The sequence below is a fragment of the Sciurus vulgaris genome (genome assembly GCF_902686455.1).
Source record: "Sciurus vulgaris genome assembly, chromosome: 12".
Lineage (NCBI taxonomy): Eukaryota > Metazoa > Chordata > Mammalia > Rodentia > Sciuridae > Sciurus > Sciurus vulgaris.
The window spans coordinates 13,577,200-13,602,395 of NC_136473.1; the positions used below are offsets into that span (position 1 = coordinate 13,577,200).

At 43.1% G+C, this 25,196-nt stretch overlaps 1 protein-coding gene across 3 annotated transcripts in view; it reads right to left on the minus strand.

Moving 5' to 3' along the window:
- Positions 1–25,196, minus strand: part of PRKCQ (protein kinase C theta) — a 114,775-nt gene that overhangs the window by 12,073 nt on the left and 77,506 nt on the right. For all 3 annotated transcript variants that reach the window (XM_079106988.1, XM_079106990.1, XM_079106989.1), the window contains 4 exons: positions 14,390–14,481; positions 12,678–12,740; positions 7,138–7,276; positions 582–770 (listed from right to left, as the gene is read on the minus strand). In XM_079106988.1, coding sequence (XP_078963114.1) covers positions 582–770; positions 7,138–7,276; positions 12,678–12,740; positions 14,390–14,481 — 483 coding nt within the window. The remainder of the gene's footprint in view (positions 1–581; positions 771–7,137; positions 7,277–12,677; positions 12,741–14,389; positions 14,482–25,196) is intronic.

The following is a 25,196-nucleotide window of genomic DNA, read 5'->3' on the forward strand; positions in this document are numbered from 1 at the left end:
GCAAGCAGTCGCCAGCCATGAACTCCAACCAGTAGAAAGGGAGCAGAAGTCTGAGCTTTAGTGTTAAGATTGACAAGATCACTAACATCTCCATCAGGATAGTTTCAATTTCTCATCTGAAACAGTGTTTCACGACCTAGGAGTGACAATAGGTTTATCTTCTACCTGAGCGTGAGCAGGAAAGTCATGTCAAGCTTTAAACCAGGGTCAGAGAAGATAAATTGGACTCAGAACTTTGAGTTTTAAGCTGCAAATGGTGATCATTAAATGAACCACCTGTATCTCCAAGTAAGAGCATTCAAGAGTCATGGAAAAATTTTGGGGACATTTATTTTATAAATGGTGCACAAGAGGGTTTGTCTCAAACTCATTTTGATACCTAATGCTCATAGTATTGGTGCCTCAGTTGAAACAGATATGGTGGGTAAGCCGTTTAAATCTTGAATAGATTTAATCTTGAATCTTCAATAGGGTTGATATTTGCTCTGTCACACGTAGGTGGGAATCTAGAAATTAGTGGGGATATTGAGCTGAGACCCTAATACTAATCTTATGAAAATCTTCTTGACTACATTCCTTACCTTCACTAAAAGGTCCTTGGCCTCCTTCTCGAGCCATCGTGGGTAAAAAGGATTGTCCATGCGGATGGAGTGGAAAAGCTCTTCTTCATCTTGCCCATGGAAAGGCGACTGGCCAATCAGCATTTCATACAGGAGAACCCCGAAGGACCACCAGTCCACGGAATGGTTGTATTTCTGACCCAGCAAGATCTGTGCGGCCCAAAGGCAGAGACAGAATTAACAGATGAGGCTGGTGACTGACAACATGCCAGCTCCTCAAGGCCACTCAGTAAAGCAGGGTGGGTGAGGATGACATGTGGTCTCAACAGAGCCCACACTTAAAACTTTCCACAAGTCGACGACAGGATAGAAATGAGTGCACAATGCCAAGATTTTTGAGCAAACATTATAGATTTTCAACCACTATGTTTCCTCTGGCCCTTTTTTTTTTTTTTTTTTTTTTTTTTTTGCAGTTGGTGGGGGGTACTGGGGATTGAAATCAGGGACACTTGACCACTGAGCCACATCCCAAGCTTATTTTGTATTTTATTTACAGACAGGGTCTCACTGAGTTGCTTAGCACCTTGCTTTGGCTGAGGCTGGTTTTAAACTGTGATCCTCCTGTCTTAGCCTCCCAAGCCCCTGGGATTACAGGCATGCGCCACAGGGACCAGCTTCCCTCTGGCTTTAAGAGAAAACACTAAACCATGCTCTTGGCTTTCATAAACCCATCTGCAACATGAGGGCTTGTGTGGCACAACCTGGACCTGTCAAAGCTGGCGTGTGTCTAAGTTCTCCAGTGCCTCTGACATGAACATCTGCACCAAGCCCACGTGCTTCACTGACTTCTACTTGACCTGAGTCCTTGCACAAAACCTCTGTAGTAATTAAGCCTCCAAAGGCAGGAGCTGACCAAGTCCCGTCCTCAAAGCCTAGCTGATCGTGACTGGTCAACTCAGGAGTCACCCTGCAGCCATCATAACACAGAGTCGAATTCTGTGGCTTGTGTGGGGGAATAACCAAGGATGACAAACTGTTCATATCAAGAAATCAGAGATTCAGATTCCTCAGATCTACATCTGGCTTGAGAACTGGTCTGGTCTCTGTGCTAGGGAGGAAGTTTCAAGTCTGGAATCCCAACTAATTTTTTTTTTTAAATTCTATCCTATCACTGGTTAATTTTCCTGGGAAAAAGACTTTGAATGTTGACTTTTCAGCAACTTTCTTGTTTACTGTGGGAAGGAATGGAGTGCTCAAGCCACACGGTGAACAGGAATAATCAGTTCAAATTTGCCAGAGGCCAGGTTCACAAGCAACTTTCAAGGTTGGCCAGAAGGGGGAGCCAAATCAACCAGTAACTGCTCTGAGCAACACATCGTCAACAACTTAATTTTGGCAGAATAAATGAATAAATAAATTTGGAGGACAGGAGATAGTTGTGGTGGAAATCAAACATTCCAGGCTAGGGGATGCTGATAAGAAACATCAGTCTTATGTTAGGAAGAAGAAGGAAAATGCAAATTCACACAGGGAATTGACTGCCATCGGAAGGAACATGCCACAGGTGTTTCATGCATTGTGTCCCTGAACAAGGTGCTGTTATCCCCAGAGGATGACACCCGGGCTTGGGGAAGTCTCCTTCTTTGTTTGAGATCTCCCAGTTAGTTCAAAGCTCTATTCTGAATTCTGGTCTTGCCTGATTCTCTTTCCAGATTTGGTGGTGTCTCCGGGTGTCTGCCTCTGCCCAGCCTGGGCGCACCCATGATTCTCCATTGTAGAGACCGCTAGAGTGGCTTCTTTTCTATCTCAGTCTTTCTGTGGCCTCTTCTTTTGTCCTGCTCCTTTCCCTTCAGCCTTAAAAGCACAACTCCAAACCCCAAGAAGCCAGAACAACACCATAATGCCTTCCACATCATGACATGGTCCCTCTTTCTCCCCGCTGGTGAGCCTGACCTGCAATGTACTTATTTCTGTGATTCGAATTCTCTTAAGAGGAGAGATCAGATGGTTCCATGGCCTTTGTCCCAGCTGCTTTGGGCTCTTGGGTCTTTAATCCCATGCCCTGTCTATTTGGCTTTCTGAGAGCCACAGAGCTGTTTAATCGTGGAGTAAACCAAAGACTCAAAGACCCAGCACAAGGCAGGGTGTATTGAGAACCAGAGTGAGTGGCTGGTGGGACGACTGCCAGGATGCAGGGAAGCACCACCTGCCTCCAGATTTGTTTAGCCTTGGAAGGGGAGAGGGCAATGGGTGAGCAAGTGAGGTAGGGAAGAACTTCACAAAGAAGATGGCACGCCAGTGGAATCCCCCCAGATGGGGAGATTTTGCTGGGGAGAGGAGAGGAGACTGGAGAGGTTTACTGGCCAACAGAGCTGCAGAGGTGGGGAATCCAGTGCCAATTTTGGGGTGCATGCCGTGGTGTGGCCGCTTATTCAGGACACGGCTGGTGGGTGCCTGCTCTGAGCTGCAGGGAGGTGACTTGGGACACAGTGGATAGATCATAGTCCCTGATGGGGACACACTCAGTGTATAGGTCAGCTGGAGACACCTGTGCCATGGCAGCACCAAGAAGGAGACAATAGACTATTCCTAGAAGCCAGCGGTGTGTTTAGGGAGAACACGGCCAGATGTGGGCATGACCCCGGCTAAGGAGACAAGATGCGGTGGCAGAGATGGAGTAGGTGGCTGGGTTGGGGAAGGTACACACTGCCCATGACTGGATGTACTGCGGGGCTCTACACTCAGGATCTGGGCTTGTCCTTGGCTGACAGTGGGGGTTTCTTGAAGATTTTAGAGCACAGGAGTAGCAAGTTTGCTCCTGACATGGGAACTCTGGACTTGGTGGAGCAGCAGCTTCCAAGCAGTGCATGCATTCCAGATTATCTCACGAGAAATGGGAAGAAAGCTAGGACTTGCATTCATTTGAGATTACTTTTTAAAATCTAAAACGAAAAGAATTTAGGCTTTAAGAATGTTTACTAAGCGGAGTGACACTAGACCCTCACTTAATTCAAATAGTGGATCAGGTACCCGAGGGAAGACTGGGAAGCTCATGGCAGAAGCTGCCTGGCAGTCACCTGGCTCTTTTACTTATTTTCCATGAATCTGAGATTGTTATTATATTGGCTTCTGCTTTAACCAAACTAATTTTCACAGCATGACAAGTCCTTAAAAAGTTATCTGCAAAGAGGCTCAGATTGAAGGTGATACAGTGATAATAAGGCAAACCTAACATTTGCATTAAGAATAACACTGAAATAAATAATGCAATCGTAAGCAAAAAATAAGAAAACGGCAACACTGATGTCTCTCTTACTCCCTGTACGAGATCTTTGTCAGCTACACGTGAGGAAGCTAGAAACGACGATGACCTCGTTAGTTATGTTTTAGCCTACGAGAAGTGGGCTTAAGAAAAAAATCATGAATGTATCAAAAGCATTGCTTTGAATTTTGGACTTATATCCACCATTGTCAGCAATGATCCTTGCCTTAAGTACATATTATAAAGTCTGTTTCATATTGTACCTCTGTGAAGTATCTTTTCAGTTACTAGAGACAGAAAAACCAAGAACTGGAATAAATGAATCAGACCTTTCAATCTCAGAGTTCTAAAGTGTCAAACCAAGATTTTTAAAGTTATTTAATCTAATATTAATGAAGCATACATGATTTTGTGCTAGTAATAAGTAGAATAAAAGTTAGTTGTTTAATACTATTTTTAGCTCATCTTCAATCTGATTGTAGGCCTTCTGAGGCACGTGTTGTGACACACAGTCTGTATTAGTTGGTGATAAGGTACGTGACTCATTTAGATACATATACAGATTTGGGGATGCTTTTCTAACTGGTGAGAGAACATGATCAAAAAGTTTAAAGACATGTAAAGAGGACACGTGGGGATGGGGGGATGGAAGGATGGGCCTGGGTGGGAGGGGGATGAGTGGGGATGAATGGGAATGGGTAGGGATGGGTGGGGATGGATGGGGATGGATGGATGGGTGGGGATGGGTAGAGATGGGTGGGGATAGATGGATGGGTGGGGATGAGTGGGGATGGATGGATGGGTGGGGATGGATGGGGATGGTGGGGATGGATATGTGGGTGGGGGTGGGTGGAGATGGTGGGGATGGTGGGAATAAGTGAGGATAGTGGGGATGGATGGATGGGTGGGGATGGGTGAGATGGTGGGGATGGGTGAGATGGTGGGGATGGATAGATGGGTGGGGATGGTGGGACTGGGTGGGGATGGTGGGGATGGATGGGATGGTGGGGATAGGTGGGGACAGAGGAAAGCCATTTGAGGGGGCATTGCCGGGATCTAGGGCAAGAGATACTGATGTCCTAGACCAAGGGGAGCCCAGGTAAAGATGGGAAGGGACTAGAGATTCTTTGGGGACTACATTAAAAGAATTACTTTTGAGGATAGAGAAGAAATCAAAGGAGAGTGTTAATTCAGTCAGAATATTGGGGGAGTGAATAGCTATGGGAGGTCCAGTTTTGGGAGGTCTTGACGTTTGCTTGGACATGGGGATTAAGGAAGAAGGAGAAAACTTGGGAAATTAGTTCTCCATCTAGGCAACTAGGCGGAGGGCATGTAGTTCACCAAGAACAGAGAGAAAAGGGAAAGGGTAGGAGTAGAAGAAGAGAGGAACAAGTGAAACAGACAAAGTGAGTTTGGGAACTGTGTGTTTGAAGGTAGTCAAAGAACCCAGGCAGGAACATGGACATGTGGGTCTGGAGCACGAAGTTGGGGCTGGCCACATTGATTCTGGAGCTAAAAGCATAGTCATAAATAAAGTTGGTCATGGAGAATGTACAGTAGGAAGAGCATGGGATCATGTTGAGGGAAGCAGGCTTGAACATGAGAGAGAGTGAAGTTGCAGAGAGAGGGAGAGAAGAAGCTAAATTCTAAAAGACAGAAACAATCAGGAAGGAAGGTTTGCCAAGGGAAGGAAATGGCACAGGGCGCTTGTGGACAGGAATGAATAAGAGCAAGGTAAACATAGTAGGACATCCTAAGTGGAGGGAAGGAAACGGAGACAGCTCGTGTGAGGTTGGGAGGTGACAGTGACATGATCTGAGCAGAGCGAATGCGTGCAATTATTGCTAAGGGAATTCCGCAGTGGAACTGAGTCTCCCCTCTGAGGCCTGCTTGCTGGGCCTGAATTAGCTCTGGCTTCACTTCAAACTGGAAATGGTTTACTGCCTCGATACCTGCATTTGTGCAAACCTGAAAGCAGCCCAGGTTTCTAATATCAGAAAGTTATTAAATCAAAGAGCCGAGCTCAATTCCTTGACAGTCAAAAGCTGTAATTTCTTGTGGAACAGAGACTAGGATTGCCTTTAAACAAGGTTAAGTTAAAATTAAAAACTGCATAAGCACAGGGCCAGACTAGTTCTCAGACTCCAGCTGCCACAGTTACCCTGGTAAAGACCAGGATTTGTTGCTGAATTTGTTTCACCTGGGAAATCAACGGACTGACTGCCACTGACTTATCAGACTACCCTTCCAAATACCTGTCGATTCAGCCATTCACTCGTCTTCCTAAGGCTATTGATTGGCAAGCCCTGCATTGGGTCCTTGGGTGTAAGAGGGGAGATTGCCCAATCTGCTCAGGTGAGAATATGGCACAGAACCACCCACATGCCAGCCACACAGTGTACCAATGTCAACTTCCTGGTTTTGCTACTGTACCCGTGTGAGATGCACCCATTGGGGGAAACTGGGTGAAGGGTACCACTTTTGCAACTTCCTGTAAACCTTTAATTACCTTAAATAAAAAAAGTTTTACAAGATGAACAAGAAACAGCATCAGGTTTTCAGGCAAACATCCCAGTCAGATGGAGAGAGATGCAAAGATCTATAAAAGAAAGGACCAAAAACGAGGACCAAAATTGGGCTCTGGGAAGGACCAAGTGGCAAGCAGTACAGCTGGGGTGATTCCATACAAAGGGGAGAGTCTGGTGGGTTCGGTCAAGATGCCTTCTGAGCAATTACTGTTCCTGAGGGTGCTCAGATGATGATAGCAACTGTGTTACTACTTCTTACAATTATTTTTCAGAGTGGGTGGGGTGAGGTTTAACTTTCTCTTATTTAATGTCTACAAAAACATCATGCCAGTTTTATACCCATTTTACAGAAGAGAAAGTGAGATCTGGGGGACTAGGTCAATCTCCCCATGCTCACTTACGTGGCACCAGCTTGGAAACTGCTGTTTGGGTCTTCTAACCTTACAATAAACTCGTTTCCACTTGACTCTTGCCAGTTGTTTCTCTGACTGGTCTGAACAGAATGAACTTATTTAAGGATGGGGTGGGGTCAGAGCCATGATTGAAAGGGAATGCTGAACTCTTCAAGCCCTAGAGACGTCCTCATGAATGTAAGCATCCTCACATTCACAGGAGCAAACTCTGTGTGTGGCTACATTTTAGGACATACTGAAAAAAAAAAAAAATCAAATCTTGAACCCAAATATGGGAAACCACATTTCTGATTTGAAGGGAGGAGGCAGCACTTGCGCCCCAGGCCTGCTGAACCTGGGGTGGGCGCATGGCCTCCCGGCGGCACATAACCTACCTCTGGGGCGATGTAGTCAGGGGTCCCGCAGAAAGTGTTGGTCTTGGCATCTCCCAGTATGTTCTCCTTGCACATCCCAAAATCTGCAATTTTGATGTGTCCGTCTTTGTCTAGCAGGATATTATCTAGTTTCAGGTCCCTGAAAAATAAAAGCAAAGCAAAATCTCACTTAAAGAGGTAACAATTTTCTTAAAATAAAATGGTCCTGGGGCATGGTAGCTGGTCTCAGCACAGCCAGCGAGGGGGTCGACAGCGGGAGTTTTGCTATGCCCCGCTCCTCCCGGCTCACTGCTTGCTGCTCCTTGGTTCTCCATTCTCTACTTGTGGCTTATGCCCAGGACTTTCCCCATGGCCCCTACTGCTGGCTTGGGACTGACCCTCCTCTGACTTTTATATCCTGCTCAGCTCTGGCACATCCCCAGAGCTCAATCCATGTTTGCTGTCTGGAGGACTCCACGGGTGGTCAATGAAGGTCCTGGCTTACCTCCCCAGTAGGGCACCCCTAAGTTCTAAGAGGGGCTTTCTAGAAACAATAGACATGAAGAGACAGCTAACAATGAGATCCCTGGTGGGTGGTGGCTGAGGTGCTTGGAGCAGGTGCTGTCTGATACAGTACAACACAAACTCGCGTCCACTCGTTCACACAGCAGGCAGACACAGCTGATTGATTCCTCAAGAGAATGGTCATCGCTGCTGCCGGTTTCCTTTCTGGTTTACCAAGGAGTAGTGCTCCAGAGTAGTGCTCTTGACCCCAGTGCCTTTTCTGGGGGTGACAAAGTGGGAGAAGTCTTACAAAATGCTGTTTTTATGCCATTTTGTACTATTTTTAAAAAAAAATATGTTATATTGCACCTAATTCCAAGTCCAGTTGAGGAAGGTTATTTCTAATAAAAAGTTCTCTAGAATGAGAATCTCCCCAAACTAGAATGTCACGTCAATAAATTTCTCTATCCTTACAGTACCAGTATTCTTTCAAATAGCCCATTCTATTCTTCAATAAACGTAACTGATACTTTCTTTTAAAATTAATGAACCAAAGTAGGACCCCTTGGGTCTTTTACTCATGGGTTTCTCTAGCATTATTACACAGGATATCCCAAGAATTTGAAAAGTGACATCAAGTTCTCTTTTATCTTTCCTTCACCAAGTTCAGAGGCCTTGTTCCTCGTACGATGAGGTTTTCAGACCCTTCCACCTCCAGATGTCTTGAATTTGTCTCTTATTCTCGAGGGGTGATGCTCAGGAATGGACACACTGTCCTCCTGTTGGCTGATCTCACTGGTGCATAATCCATGGCACTATTAACCCATGTCAGGATCCTTGTGCATTTGCCACGGTGGCCCAAGATGTTGTTCTGGTTGCTTCTGCAGCTTCCTCGCGCTAACAATATTAAGTTTATTGTAAACTAAAACCTTCAGTATTTTTTTCCAGCACCAAGTGACATTATCTCAGTTTCTTCTCATCCTATCCGTGTAAAATTGACTTTTTAAAGATAATTCAGGTGCTTCATTGACTTGACATCAATTTCTTTAAATTTTTATCTTGTATAAGATTTTAGTTAGTTTCATGAATTCTTGTTTGTCATATAACATCACTATCTTTCCTTTTTTGTTATTGATCCGTGAATTTCTGAACTTTCTGAGAGCCACTTTCTTTAAGGTCAGGATATGTGGCTGGTGATGACATCTGCTGCTTTCATTAGTTAGCTAAGATGACTTGAGAGCAGGAATAGCTGCTGTTCTCATCTCTTAGGGGACCTCCTCTTGGAGGGTTTGCCTGGCCTCCCTTCTCAGAGATTCTGCTCCCACGTAAGCAATCTTGTCTCCTCTCCCTCAGTGTATCAACTCAACCAGATTGTTCATTTTCTCTGTTTTTGACGTTGGAATTGCACTGATCTGTCTTGGTGAAGTGCTTGGTGGGTTGCTTGTGGCATTTGCCCTAACATTCCCTTGCCCTTGGAGAAAGAGACAGTTAGTGGAAAATGAAGTGGTTAGGCTAAGAGCAGAGACAGAGGCCACTTGTATCCAAAGAGAAACAGATGGGAGAATCTGCCCTGGTTTCTGATGGGTCCGCCTCCTCTATTAGGGTCCTTCAGGAGGCCTAGCTTTTGCTCAAGCAAAAGTTCCAGTGTTGTTATCGCCATCAGTAGTTATGTTCTCCTAAAGTTCCCACTGCTGTTTGTTTTGTCCGTCACCCTTGTTAAACTGGAAGCTTCCTCAGGATGGAAACGTACTGCTTATTATTTATTGTAATTGAGCGGGCTGTAATAACGGTACAGCATGCACTGGCCCTCAACAATACTTGTGGAAAGAATGAACCCCCAAACAGTGATTATCAGTTGCAAAGAATGCCTCACTAAATGCTCCCCTTGTTTACTCCACCCTCAGATATATGGGTTAGGCCCAGTTTCATCATCGACAAAACATAATCTTAGGTTTCCTTTCCATTCGAACATTCTAGAGTCTTGTCTTTCCATGTCTGCATATTTTTCAGGTCCTTGTTTTTACATTCAACCCAATCCAGGGCCTGTGACATCTCTAAGAGGCCACTGTCTTGTGTGAAAGATGGTGTGGCCAACCTGCCTCTCTGCAGCTCACGCTCTCAATTCTCTCTTCTGCCCCAACATCGCCTTTTTGTTAAAGCTGGACACATTCGTTTAATTTCTTCCTTTTGACCTTCTTATTCCTGTTTCTGTGCCTTGTCTGGAGTCACTTTTTCCTCTTCCCTTTTACAAAATCTCCTTTCTCGTAGGATTTTTTTTTTTGGTTAGCATACCCCCACTAAGGTCCGCAGAGGGCTTTTCTTCCCTTGGCAATTGCACTTTTAATTGGAATCATATTCCCTCGTACTTTTAAAGAATGTACTTCCTGTATTTTTTTTTTTTCATGCAAGTCTACCTTTACAAAATTTCAGAAAGTGGTTTCATTAGGTATTTGGGGGTTGGAACTTCTATATCTTTTGGGTCACCACAATGCTTGACAAAGGGATTCAGTGGACACTTAGTGACACCAGTTGTAGAAAGTTGAATGCTGGGTCCCCCAAATACCCCTCTATGTCCTCATCTCCAAAACTCTGTGAACCTGACCTTACTGAGAATAAAGGTCTTTGCAGATGTACTTAAGGATCTCAAGATGAGTTCATCCTGGATTATCACGGGTTGGGGACTAAATCTGTCAAGTGTGGTCCTACAAGACACACAGAGGAGAGATGTACAGGGAGAGAAGGTGATGCAAAGATGAAGACAGAGATTGGAGAGATGAGGCCACAGCCAAGGAGTGTCAGCCACCAGAGGCTGGAGGAGGCAAGGACGGGCCTTCTCTGAACCCTCGGTAAGATCATGGTTTCTGCCAACACCTTGATTTTAGACTTCTGGTCTCTAAAACCTGAAAAAATAAGGTTCTGTTTTCTTAAGCCACCAAATTTGTGGTAGTTTTTAATGACATTCTTGCAAAACAATAGATCAGTTTTGTGAACAAGCTCAGAAAAGCTTCATTGTCTGTGGTCAAATAAAGGAAATTCATGGAATCCCTGCTTTAATTCAGTTGTTAAATTAAAAGTTTAGATCAGTCAAATCACACACAAGCTGAGAGATTCCTTGAAGCAGGCTGATCTTAATGTCAGCAGCCTCAAAACTTCATTATTACCCATCTCTCTACATCCAGCTTGCTGCTTCGACGATTAGGGTGGAAAATAAAATCGACATTTTTCAAGCACCTCCTACAACCTGATGAGCACACTAAACACACCCAGTATTCTTTCTTATTAGTGTATAAGACTTATAAGAACATAACTTCCACGTGTGAACAGAGCAAGAACTCTAAGTGTTGATTGTGACATTAGAGCTTAACTTGGACCTCTACTGGTCTTTTTGTTCACTAATTTACAAGTTGTTGTGACCAGAAGAAACATGGTGATGTGAAAAAATAGATGCATAGGGGCATGTAGTTTTTGATTTTTGTGAGGGAGGTCTCTTCGGACTCTAAGATCTTTGGCTCTCTTTCCTTCTAACTTTTCTAAATTTTCATCCATCCATCCATCCATCCATCCATCCATCCATCCATCCCACACAATCTACTCAATACCTAGGTACAAGTATATTTTAGATAAATGGCAGGCATTATAAACACAAATTTAAAAAACCCATTGACTGGGCGTAATGGTGCACACCTCTAATTAGCTTGGGAGGCTGAGACAGGAGGATTGCAAGTTCAAGGTCAGCCTCAGCAACTTAGGGAGACTCTGTCTCAAAAAAAAATTTAAAATTAAAAAAGGGCTAGGATGTGCTCAGTGGTTAAGTATCCCTGGGTTCAATCCCCAGGACCAAATAAATAAATAAATAAATGAATAAATAAATAAATAAATAAATAAAAGCCAGTTAGCCAGTCATGGATCATGATCAAAGTTTTCAAATAATGTTCTTGTATTTTTCAATTTCCTGAGTATTAAAAATGAAATGACATAAATCAGTTTCTTAATCTATCATTTTGAAGATAGATTAAAAATATAGATTCAAAGAGCCTGATTAAGAAGATTGACTTTCCAAACCTCCTCTTGGTCTTTAATTCTGTGAAGCAGTATTTATACAGCAGCCCTCATGTGGGCATCCTCCATAAGTGTGTGTGTGTATGTGTGTGTGTGAGTGTGTGAGTGTGTGAGTGTGGGGGTGGTTCTTCCTCCCAAACTGCATTTCCCAGAGAATGGCAGTGTGCTCAGTAAGCACCAAAGCTTCAATATCGACCATCTCTCTGTGCAGCCTGCTGTTCTCAACAATCCCAGTGGAACACAAAGGAACCTTTATTGGTGACTCCAGGCCATTATTGTGGGTCTGTCACAGAAGAGGTCCCTGTGCTGGTTTCTAGTAGCTCAGTCAGATCTCATCAGTTCCTTTTTCTTTTTCTTTTTTCATCCCTAATCAAGAGGGAGTTGGAAATCTGACAACTGTGCTTTTGAAGGTTTGTATGTTAAGTGAGTGTCAGCGATGTTTTGAGAAAGAAAGTAAGAAGACTGAAGTACAGCAGCTTTCATCTCAGGACTCTGGCAGCCGCAGAGTATGAAATGATATGGTTCAGGGGAGGAATTTTGGATTCATGAGAGGACAGGGAGGTGTTCTGCACGATTCTACAGGTGTAGGAGCGTAGGTTCTGTGTGAGAGTTCTGGAAAGAACGTCCTTCCCCTCACCAGAAGGGGAACATCTCATAAGCATTGATAGGTGACCCAAAGCAAATGTGAACCCAAACAGGGGGTGCAAAGATGACCAAGGAGGGAGAAAACAAGATGCCGGAGAGAAATCAGAGTGGTGGAAGGAAATGAGAGAAGGGAGGAGAGGAGTAAGGACCACAGTAAAGGACAGAACAAGGCTAGAACCTTCTGGCGTAGAGCCTGGAATTTCTTACTTGGTTGTCAGCAAATCACCACCCGTGTGTTCTGGGTGAAGAACTTTCTAATACAAAGGCACACTCCCCAGTCAAGTGCAAAGATTAAATGAACGGGGTCAGGAGATTGGATATCTTAGTATTTGTTTCCCAAAAGCACAATTTACCTATAGACAATTCCTTTGGAATGAAGGAACTGAAGACCGAGGATGATTTCAGCAGCATAAAACCTGAGGGAAAGAGAGCAAAGGTTGAACCCCAATGTAAGACAGAACACAGCCAGCCCCCAACCCAGTCTGGCACTTATTATGTGCAGACAGTCCTTGACTAAATGGCAGACACTCATAATCTTGCTTAATCCTAACAAGGAAGATGTCATCCATTCTACACTTCAGAAATCCAGGACTCCCGCCTGGCAGCCTCAGCCCAGGGAGTATGAATCAGGACTGGTGTCTTAAGTTCACCCGGCCTCCATCTGCAACTTATTCTTAAGTTTTAAAAGGCAATGCTCATGCTGCCATATTTTGCTAATAGAATATACACAAACACTGAGTGTAATAGTGTATGATAATAGGAAAATAATTTCCTCCTTTATTTGAAACTCAGCTTGAAGCCCATGGCTGTCTGCTGAGCCATTTCCAAAAGACCTGGCTGGTTGTTTTCATATTGACAATGTTGATCCTGGGCAAGAAACACAGTCTGAGAAGTGGAACGAGGATATGAGAAGATGGAAGGTGATAAGTTACTCTGCCTCTAAACAGTGGCAGACTTACAGGAAATGAGTTCACCTTTCTCTCATGGGATTAAGCACAGATATGAGGGAGAGCTTCCTGGAAGTGAGTCTTGCTGGGTCTTGTGGGAGACAGCAAAAGTCTCCCTCCTGGAAGACATTGAGGACAAAATAGATCAGCAGCATGTGTCCAGGCCAGCTTCATGCATTACAGAGCTGGAAAGGACAGTGGACTGAGTGGATCATTTCTAACACACAAAAAATGCCCAGTGATATCATTACTGCAGAGATCTGACAAAACTATCTGTGGGGATTTTGCTGAGGGTTCCTGGAGGCAGCAAGATTGGCAAAGTGCTTCCACTCCAGCCAGGGATTTTTCAGGAACTGGTAGACCAAGTCCTTCTTTCAACTCAGTTCACCTTAAATCAAAGTGTTTAGGGGGGGAGGTGGGTGACAGATAGTTGAGCATCAAGCCAAGAAAGCCAGCACATATCTGTTGTTTAAAAACAGGTCCCGTGGCACAGATTACTTTTGCTTGAATGTCATAGTGTGTTTGCTATGGAGGAAGTAGGACCCCCCGGGGCATGGTGCAGACAGGTGCTGTGGAACTTAGTCCCACCAGGTAAACCCACCTGCTCCATCTCACTTGCATCTATAGCTGTTTAATGCAAAGAAGGGGAGGATTTATTCTGAAGTTAAGTGCTTCTTCCAGTTTCTTCCTTCTCATGCCCCAGGAACCAAGTGCTTTATACCTTTCCACTGAACCTCAGCTAAAAGTTTCATGCCTGGGGCCACCTTAAGACTTGTGTTCCATTAGACTACTTTCTTTCTAGAGGACAAATATTTGCTTCTGTGATCCACTATTTAGAAGCTCGATGAACTGGGGTGGTTCCTTAAGAAACCAAGTAATTATTTTCACAACAGGAAGATATGCAACAAATTATCATGAATCTCAAGTTTGCAAACTGGGAAACTGTTACCTGGCTTGATAATATTCCCAAAGGTTTACCTGGCTCTGGGATTCCTTACTGTGTCAAGTGAGGAAGCAGGAAAAATATCCCACAGAAAAGCATTCTGTGGGCACTGGGTATATATGAACTGAGAACAAGGAACGTCCCCCGACCACCAAACCCTTTAGGGAACTCTTACGTGGCTCTGGAAAGGTCAAACTTGTGGCAACTTTGGATGTGGTACATTAAGTCTCCTCCGTTGAGATACTCCATAACAAAAAAGAGGTTTTCCTAGGGAAAAAAAAGAAACAATCCCAAATTTTATCTTCTTGAAAAAAATCAAGAAAATAAAGATGACTTTAAAACACGGATTAGATAATTTCAGAGGAATTAATTGCCTCTTGAAATCACTTTTGAAAAGATTATCAGGATGACTTAGCTGACCTAGGGAGACTGGGGAATCTGGTGGGACGTTGGGTAACTTTTTCTGGAGGTTTGTCTGCCATGATCCAGCTGATGGGGTGTGGTTGGCTGGACAATGAAATAGTGCTGAGCACTTAGTGGGTACAGACCACTAAGTACCTATTGAAATGGACAACGTGTGGGATGGTCAAATGTCTCCCAGGCACAAAGCGGGAAAACATCCATTCATGCAGCAGTTAGTATAGTTGCTGAGCAAGTTCTTTGGGTGAGTAAGCTCATTCCTGTCTCATCCAGCAAACATGAACGAGACTCAGCCCCTGCCCGGGGAGGGTGGGGGGTTCCAAACTGAGTTCCACCTATTCCTCCCCAGTCCAGACTTTGCTTGTTGCAGAGCCAAGCTAGTTTCTGAGCCTGTCGCTCCTGGCCGAGGACCCCAAGCATGATATTATGACTGACGCCCTAGAGGGCAGCAAGTCCGAGTATTAGAGGTCACCAGCGATGTGTTCCTCTGGACTACGTAACGCAATATCTCTCAACAAAAATAGTCCTAGTTCTCTGAGCATGCTGAATTTTCAAGGGTTCCTAAGAATCACAGAAATAGTAACCAACCAAGTGTGGAGACGGCTGGTATATTCGTACATGAATTTGCATCTAAAAACCTCACATGGGTGATTTTTAAATATAATTAACCTTTACATCTGGACGGGAGACTCACGGAGGCTGTGGGGTATATAAAAGGTCATGGTGCAGATGGTGTCCTGCCTGTTGCTTGTTCTGAGGCCAGGTTTCCACAGAATGGAAAAAACCTAAATATTGTGGTAATTATCTCAGGCAAAGGTTTAAGTGTCTGCCTCCTTCTTCCAAAGCTGACCTTAGATCTAATTTCCTGGATCCAGTGGCCTTAACTGGAGCCCACTCTTATCTTTTGTGGTTAGGCCAAAATCATGAGATGATATAAATCATAACATCGATGTTTCAGACACGATGAGTATAGTCACCTGCCTTATCTGCATGAACCTGCCTTTTCCTTGGTGCACCTTTTCCGTAGCTCTTGCCCCTCTAAATACCATGTGAACAGCTTCTAATCTTTACCTTTTTTTACCCAAAACCAGACCCTGCCCTTAAAGCCTCAAGGGCGGCATCTTCACTTACACACTCAAAAGAACAAAAGGTTAAAAGCATACAGGAAGACCATTCGTAACAGCGCTCAGGAAGATGATTTCTTTCCAGTGTTAGGATGCTTACAAATCCCTACCGAAGTTGAATTTGCACAATTTACACAGTTAAGTTGGACCTGGAGAAAGTGGGGGCAGGAGCCCATACCCTCAGCACAGCATCTGGACCTGATCTCATGCCTAGATTAGACTCTGCATCCAGAGGTGAGCCTGGGAGAGTCGAAGCTGCCATTAAAGAGAGTCAATGCAACCCTCGGGCTTGGCCGATCTTTACTACTTTGGGCTTGAGAAGAAGACTACACTGATGTAGTGATTATTAACTGAACGGTAATGCAGGTTTTTGGTCTGTTGGGTGCCTCATTTAATTTTACCAAGAGATTTGATGCTTCCCCAACACACATTTCAAAGAGGTCTGTTTTGGGTCTCATCTTCATATTAAGCCAAGGACAGTGATAACTTCTGTTGCTTATCTTTTCTCACTTGTGATGTCATTTGGTGTCAGTTTAATCCTCCTGTATGGGTGTCTGTCAGATAAAAACTCAGGTTTCTTAATGTGGAACGGGGACAGTCCACATCTGGAGTCAGCTTTTGGGGGGCAGGATGGGGAGACCTGCTGCTGTGTTTGGAAAGCTTGGAGATCTGCTCATCCAAGAACTCCTGGGGCTACTCTGAGCCCAGTGCAATGGCTCTGGGATAAAATTAGCAAAAAATATGGGCACATATGACCATCTGGTCCTGAGGTCTGGATTTTGAGAAATCACATTTTGAGGACTGCATAACTGTTTTAAAAGTGGAAGCCAAAATTCCAGTCCTGAAAAGTAAATATAAATGTAATGGGATCAAACTTCCATTAATGGCTGGGGAAGAAAGGCTCAGAACTGAAGGCAACAGGTAGCTGATCTAAATTCTGCAGAACTACTATGAAAAGATCTACCTGCTGGAAAACCTCCAGACTGACCGAGGTAGAACCAAACCAAGAAGAGCGAGACTCACCTCAGTTGGTAGTAATATGGCTTTGGCCTTACTCAGAGCCCAGTTCAAATCCCATCTCCTTGTGACATTGGAGGAATCCCTTTTCTGAGCCTCATCTCATTCCTGAGATGGGGGTAATAATATTTCAACCCTCAAAGGGTTCTGTGAGTATTAAAATAATGATATTTAATTGAGCATGGGTTCACAGTTGGCGCTCAGTATGGACTGGATAACTGGTTGCTGTTGTAATTAGAGGAAGATAAATGAAGATCGGGCAAACACAAACGAAAACCCAGCAACTGCTTCCCGGAGGGAGGAAATACAGTATCATGGCTCTTGAAATAAAGATGAAAGCAGAGAATTTGATTTCTTTCTCTTTTGCTGTCTTTTAGGTTCTGTTGACCAATGGGGAAAATGCACAGGAGGCTGGTGAGAGGGAACTGGGCTTGTTTCTGGGCAATTTCACACGGCCACTTGTGGGGTGAAATGATTCTTCCAGGTGGGTGAGACTGAAGTTCTGATGGAGGTGGGGGCGGGACCTGCACACCTGCCATCAAGTTTGCCCACAATTCCTGGCGCAGCCTTTATGGAGTGGAAATCTGAGTCTCGGAGCCAGGCAGTCACTAACTAGCAGTGTGATCAGCTAAACCACCCACCCCAGGGGCTCAGTTCTATCCTCTGGAAAATGAGGCATGTCTGTAGAACCCTTGACTAAATTCTCCATTACTAACCTAATGACCACACATTTTATGACTCTCCCTTTTTCTTGTGGAAAAGACGAAATGAATAAACTGTGACGAGTAGGCACATCACACCAAGATTTATGTAGTGCTTTTCAGGTAATAGAGTAAATATTGGTGAGAGAATGCTATGTTTGCAAAGCTCTAAGAAAGAGAGTTCAGGAAAAAAAATGCATATTTGAAATATAATTAATCTGTTTAATCTCATTGTCCCAGATATGAGATACCTCTAAAAATTTAAATTGAGCAACAAATTACTATTTATGGTGCCTTTGGAAATACATATTACATTTTTAGAATTCTATTGTTTTGAGAAAAGTAATAGATGAGTGATTAGAGCATCTGAAAAAACCATATATATTTTTTCTCTACATACACACATATCACACATACACACACACCATGCACACACACACACACACACAAATATATTTAGAGAGTATATATAAGCCATAGGTTATGATTTGCAACCTATTTTAATGCACCCATGTTGATTTTGTTGAAACATTTGCAACAATTGAACCCTTGGGACTTAACAGGTTAAGGAATAGAGATGAACCTTTTTCTGAACTTTTCTCAAAGAAGTTAAGAATTACAGCTGGGTTCATTATACCTACCATCAATGGCCCCCAGAAAGTCATAAAACAAAGGTCAGAGGGCTTCCTCAGTTAAACAGTCCTCTGCCCAGGCTCACAGATATTGGATCTTGGTTGGGTGCAAATACCTCTGCGTCTGCACAGGTACAGTCCCAAGGGTTGTGACCTGCTTAATATTTTAGTTAATCCCTGTGAGCAAAGGGTGCAGGAGCGGAGTGGATCAGGAGAGAAGGTGGCTTCAAGCTGGTGGCAATGGGGTGGCAGAAGAACTTTTCGATTGGTGTTGGCATTCTGTTTTTGAAATGTGTCTCATTCTCTAAGAAAGAACTCAAGCAAGCCCAGAGGGTACTGAGAAGAATGGACACAAAGGAGTAGAACTTGATGAGCTCTAAGATCTTCACCTTGGTCCAAGCATTCTGAGTCTTTGCTTATCTCAGAGGCAAAAATGTAGCATTTTGTGAAGTGGGTTCTGGGACAAAGGAATTTTACATCAGGGAGAGTTCAGCCAGGACCTGTGGGAGGAAACACACTGGGGTTCTTGGCATCCTTCCTTGGTGTCAATCAAACACATCCATTTATAAAGTGAGTGTTTCTGCCAGGCACGGTGGCACACACCTGTCATCCCAGTGACTCTGGAGGCTGAGGCAAGAGGATTGCAAGTTCAAGGCCAGCCTCAGCAACTTAGCAAGACCCTGTCTCAAAATAAGTAATAAAAAGGGCTGCGGGTGTAGCTCAGTGGTACAGCACCCCTGGGCTCAATCCCCAGTTACAACACGGCCATGGAAAGTAAGCCTACGAGGCTTAATATCATTCATGGTCTTCAGAGCGCATTCTCTGCATGTCCTTCCTTCATCCGCTGCTTTTATTAACCCAACAGTAAAACTGAGCTATTACTGCCCTGCTGGTAAAGCTACTTTGGAGCTGGGGTGTGACAGTTCAGTGACACGAGGGCTGCTGGAAGTAGGGATTTGTTGAAGATTCACTGGAGATGTTGACGTGCTGTGGCTGGCAGGAGAGCTTCCCATGCACCACTCAATAGCACGAACCCGCTTATCAACTTTCCAGTTCGCAAATGTACCAGGGCGTGCATGCTGTTCCATTTGGCAGGCCACAAAAATGAGAGTCACAGGTACCCGTGCTCTCGGTAACTGCCTTTATGACACCATCCTCCCTGTGCCAGTCTGGACTCGGAGGGTAGCTTGGTGTCAGCAGCTGAGGTTGGGGATTCCTTGGGGTGCGGAGCCACGGTGAAGGGTCACCTTATGCTCCTACCTCTTCTTACTAAAGAGAAAGGTGCACACCTAATATCCCAGGGCTGTCCCCGCGAAGCAAGGTTTCAGTTGAGGATTACAAATTGCCAGGGCTGCCTTTTGGACATTTACGTCTGGTGGTTGTGAGAAAAGGGAGGGTCCCGCCCGGGTGCCCAAGCACAGGCTTGACGGGAACGGCACTGCTGGCCGGGGCAGAGTTTGCGGTGCTGGGGTGACACGGGCACAGTGGTCCCTTAGGGCACACTGGACGGCGTCCAGGGCAGCTCGCCTGAACATGCCACTGGTGTATTACAAACCCTGTGTTACTGTGGTCACACCACCACTCGATTTAGGTATCCTGGAAATTTAGAACTGAAGCAATCTTGACTCTGGAGTACTTTATTCCTTTCTTTCATTCTTAATTTGTCGAGCTGTGAATTAAAACATCCTAGAAGAACAGGGTTACTTCTTTTTCATAAGGATATATTATTTAAAAAAACCTGGGCTGGGGAAATAGCTCAGCTGGTAGAGTGCTTGCCTTGCAAGCACAAGGCCCTGAGTTCGAACCCCAGTACCGAGAGAGAGAAAAAAAAAGAAAACCTGATTATAATTTGTATGCTTTTTATGTCTAAATGTGGAGTGTGTGTGTGTGTGAGTGTGTGTGTGCACGTGCCTGCACTTGAAGGAGAGGGACAAATGGCTCTCCGTACGTTCATGAGAACCTGTTTATATTTCCAATGTAAACTCTAATTAGTACAATCTACTACCTTCTGCAGATTCATTAGTGTGTGTCAAAAATAACTTGCCTGGATTTCTAGAGGTCTATACCTTGCAAAAGGGACTTGGGCTCAGATGATATTTACTGGCTTAATCGTCCCATAGGATCTTCTTGCATTAACCAACAAATTAATTTCCTTTACAACAAAAGTACAATAGAATTCTATTTCACGAATTTTAAAATTGCTTTCCTTGATGTGGTCAAGTTAGTACAGAGGAAGTACAGCAACACCCTCACTCCCCAAGTTTATAACTCTTTGACCTTAAGCTATTTAGTTATTCCCTTGAGCCCACCTCCTTTCCTTATCTATAAAATGGGCACAATAATGTCTACTTCATAGGTTGCCACGGAGATCGAGTGAGTTAAAATATGCAATGTACCCAGAACATGGTGTGGCACACAGTAAGCGCTCTATAAACCTCAGAGATTATTGTATTTCTGACTGTGGTTATTACATTTAATATTCACACAAATATATGGCGAGAAATGTGGAATGTCCTAGGAACAGCCTGAGTTTTAATGAAAAAGGCCAATTTTCAGGAATATGGGTTTGTGAAAATGACTTCTCTGTTTAATGTTTTAAAGTGTGTGGAAATGACCCTCTCTGTTTAATGTTTTAAAGTTATTAAAATATCACTAGTATGAATTGTCTATAAAAAAGATGAAAGGAGATACTCTAAATCCTACCTCTGGGTACATTTGAATACTATAACTAAGATTGATTCCTTTTAGGATACTTTCTGTACTTTCCAATATTTAAGTGTGTTTTGATGCTGTTGTAGAGTTAGGGAAAATTGCAGTGAATGAAAATTTTCCAAAAATTTTAATGAATTTTAATAAATTCCATTTTAATTGAATTTTTAAAAACTTTAACTTTTTAAAAATTATAAGCAATTGCTTTCCCCTTCCGAATGAGGTCTATGTTTAGATTATTCTATGTCTAAATGGCATAGATTCTCAACATTTGCAAACAGGGTTTGTGATTCTCGTTCAGATTTAGGCTACTGAATAGCAAATTCACAAAAGCAGGATGAGCTAGCTCCTTACACCTGTCAGTGTCAAGGTTAAAGAAGTTCTGAGGAGGCTTTTGATCATCCATAGGTGGGCATGAGTGTGGCAGCGACCTGGAAACTCAGATCCAGGGTTTGAAGTCAAGTAAGGTGCTACCCCTTTTAGCTCACCCAGGTTGACACCACACTGAGACACTGTATGAAAAACATGACCAGGTACAGAATAACAGAGTCATGTAATCAAAGGTGAAACCAGATTTTAAAAATACTTGGTTTTAACATGCCTTAAAAATTACTTTGAATCAAAGTAATGCAAATAGGATAAGCCTTCCAAATATAATCAAAATAACACAAAGATCTCAAAAGGGAAGCATCATTAAAATAAAAATCTATATTCACAGTGTGGAGAAAAGATGATTAAAGACAAGACGGAAGCAATAGATTGAGCAAATTCAGTCGTATAATTCTCTTGGGAACTGTGCTGCATACATACACAAGTATCAGTCAGAGAAGGTAAAGGTCCTAGAGCTGTCAAAATACTTCAGTATTTAAAAATAAGATTGTGCTCTAGAGGAGACATAGGGCATGTTGTGAATATTCCAGAATTAGTAAAAGAGGAATTGAAAAAGTGGACTTTTAAGTTGTTTAAATAATCTAGCTTTACTGTGCTGTCTTTGTAAAAATTACATTTTTCGAATAAGAGAATGAGTGAAAGACCATGAAAATAAAGCTAGTCATATGTCAAATAACTAAGGGAACAGTTGCCAAATGTGCACAGGATAAATGAGAACTTCAGAGCATTAAAGGAATTAGCTAATGATTTTATTAAGCCAGCAGCAATTAATTTAAAAAACACATGGAGGACTTGGCAAATATGATGCAAATGAGGTCAGGAATATCGTCTCCCTCTCCAGAAAAATAAGGTGGGTAAAGAATAATTGCAGTCATTTTGTTTTCTAGGTATTTCTTTTCTTCAAAGTTAGTGAACTAGTAAATAAAATTTCCATAAAAGAAGATTTCCAATCTCTGAAGAAGAAATAAAATTAGGATCAAAGTATTCATTACCAAACATAGAAGTAGATGATAACCTTTTCAAAGGTCATCTCTTAAATGTATGTAACCCAGGATTGCAGAATAACAGTATGGAAACTGGAGAAGGGACTTCAAGACTGGTTTGGGATGTATCCTATGACAGCCAGTGGCAAGAGCTGGGAGTTCCACCCAGAAGAACAAAAGGGCACTGTGGTACATATCTAAGATTAAATAAAGTAATCCACGTCAAGTATTTATCTCTGTGACTGGCATGTAGCCAGAATTCCTTTCAGGTTACCCTTTCTTACATGCATTGTTATCACAGAGGGAAGAAAAGCATTAAGTGCACCATAGTTGGAATAAGGACAGTCCCATCATTTGCAAGGTTCCAACAGAGTTCAAAGGAGTCTGCCAGTATAGGTCCGAGTGTCACAAATCAAGCTCGCCAACTATTCAGTTACATGTGTTCCATGTTCCTATGCTTGTGCTCTTTCTCTCTTCCCTCTCTCTATCTCTGTGTTTAGAAATATACATTCCTAATAATTAAGGAAGAGAGTGGCAAATTTAGGATTCCTCTAAGTTTGGAACCCGTTGAATGGTCACCCGGGGAAAATTCCCTCCTGCCCATCTCCAGGACAGACCCTAGGAAAACATCCACATGGGCCTGGGGCCATTTTGGTGTGGAGTTCTAGGGTCCTGGAGCATGGTTTAGGAATGGGGATGGGGCTCAAGCGGGGATGACCCCTTGACTACATAGGGAGGTGTGTGGCTGGAGAAAGGCCAAAGAGGATTCTAAAGCAAGGGCCTGGGTAGTCTCCTCTTGCTTGGATCTAAGATTTAAGACATGCAAAGGAGAGTTCTTCAGTTAAATGAGTTGTGAGCTGGATATGGGGTTTGGGTCTCTTGAAATCTCCACTTTACTAATAATTTTGGATTGACAGTAAAAAAAAAAAAAATTGCACAGGACTGTCAGAAGCCAGGCTCCTGTTCTTTTTCTAAGAAGAGGATATCTAAGATCTCAATTTCCTTAACTTCGAAATGAGGGATTCTGACTTGTTAACCTCTACAACTCCTTTTTCCCCTAAAATTCTTTATCCACAAAGTCTGTCATAAAGAAAATAAAGGAGTATACCAAATTCAATTAATTGTTATAAGTAATCAAGATGCACCTCAATAGGCGGTTGAACAAACAAACTGGCACGTACACACTATGGAAGGTATGAAGCCATGAGAAGACAGGAGGAACCTTCCCTGTGTATTCCTAAGTGAAAGAAGCCAATCTGGAAAGCCAATATGGCCACCCTTTGGTCTGGGTTCTTCCTGTCAAGCATTTCCCACGACTCATCCCTTTAACCTGTGCTATGACAAGCTTCCATTTTGGGAAACACATCATCTAGAAGATATCTGTATAAGCACTGGATCTGCCTGCCTACCTCTCACTCCTTTACACTTTACCCTCTGACACATTCTGCTCCTCCCAAATCACACGTTCATCACTTTCAATTGTCAACTTCTTCAACAATCAAAATACAATGTCCTTTTTTGAAATTCTTTCCTCTCCTGGTTTCAATCATCCTTACTCTTCCTCTCTGACTCTAACCCCACTGTTCTTCCTATTTCCCAAGAGTGGGACTTTTCTTTGGTTTATATCTGAATCTTTTCAGCAGGTTTAGTCTCTCACATATTCCCAGTTTCAACTAAAGAAATGTATTTATTACTTCTTTGGGATGTATACTGTAATCACCTCAAATAAAATATGATCTCAGGTTTAATAAGGAACTGTATCTTTTGGTGCCTATTTTATTTTATTATTATTATTTTGTGTCTGGTACTGGAAATTGGACCCAGGGCCTTATACATGCTAGGCAAGTGCTCTACCACTAAGTTATACCCTTGGCCTTAAGTGCCCTATTTTAAGAACAAATTATTGCTGGGGACAGCACACGTGAAACTTCTCTATGTTATTTTATCATACGGTAAGTCCCCCTTCATATATGGCTTTGCTTTCTATGGTTTCAGTTACCCCTGGTCAACTGTGTTCCAAAAATATTAAATGAAAAACTCCAGAAATAAACATTCATTAAGTTTTTTAGATTGCACACTGTTCTGAGAAGCCTGAAAAAATCTTGTGCTGTCCCGTTCCATTCTCCCTGGAATGTGAATCATCCCTTTGTCCAGAGTATCCATGTGGTATATGCTACCTACACATTTTTGTTGCTTAGTAGCTTAGAAAGCAATTATGGGGGAGATAGTTTTTGTGCAAACTCTCAAAAGAGGGAGAGGAGGTTCAGATGAGAGGTACTTTGCTGCAAGGCCCTCTGGAGAGACATTAAAAAATGCTCATGTCTTATGGAAAGCTGGTGAAAATACTTATGGGGATTTAGGAAGAAAACAGTTGACAAAGAAGGCTGACCATCAGGGCCCATGAATCATGGAGAAGCATTATAGAGTCACAGAAAGGTGAGAAAGTATCTGTGAGTCTGAAAAGCAGGCGTGCAGGAAGCAAGCGGCAGGTCAGATGCACTGGGGTATTTTTCTCCTTATTAGCTAAAGAATTCTTAAATATTTGTTAATGCCCTGCTATCTCCTATGACTCCGGACACAATGTCTCAAGCAAACGTTGTAGGTTCAACATCAATTTACCATAAATCCACTCTAATAATTTTAGTAAATTCACTACCAACCTCTCTGCTGAATCACAGTTTTGTTGTACAGGAAGGGCATCTGACACCCAGTTAAGTGAACCACCATTTGCAAAATAACAATTTGTCAGAGCACTTTGAAGAAAAGAGGCTTGTCAGGGGCTGCACACAGGGACAGCCAAACAGTTCACTCATCTCAGCACGAGGGACAAGTCTTCTCAAGGATGTGGTTTGCGTGGTTTTTTTCTTTTCCTTCCTAAAATTGTGATAATTGCCAGGGCTCCTAACTCCACTGGAAGATTTATGGATTGAAGCATCTTTATAATCTTCAGAAGAGTCAGTTTTCTGAATCAATGCTTGAAATGAAACACCTGCTGGCAATCTTAGA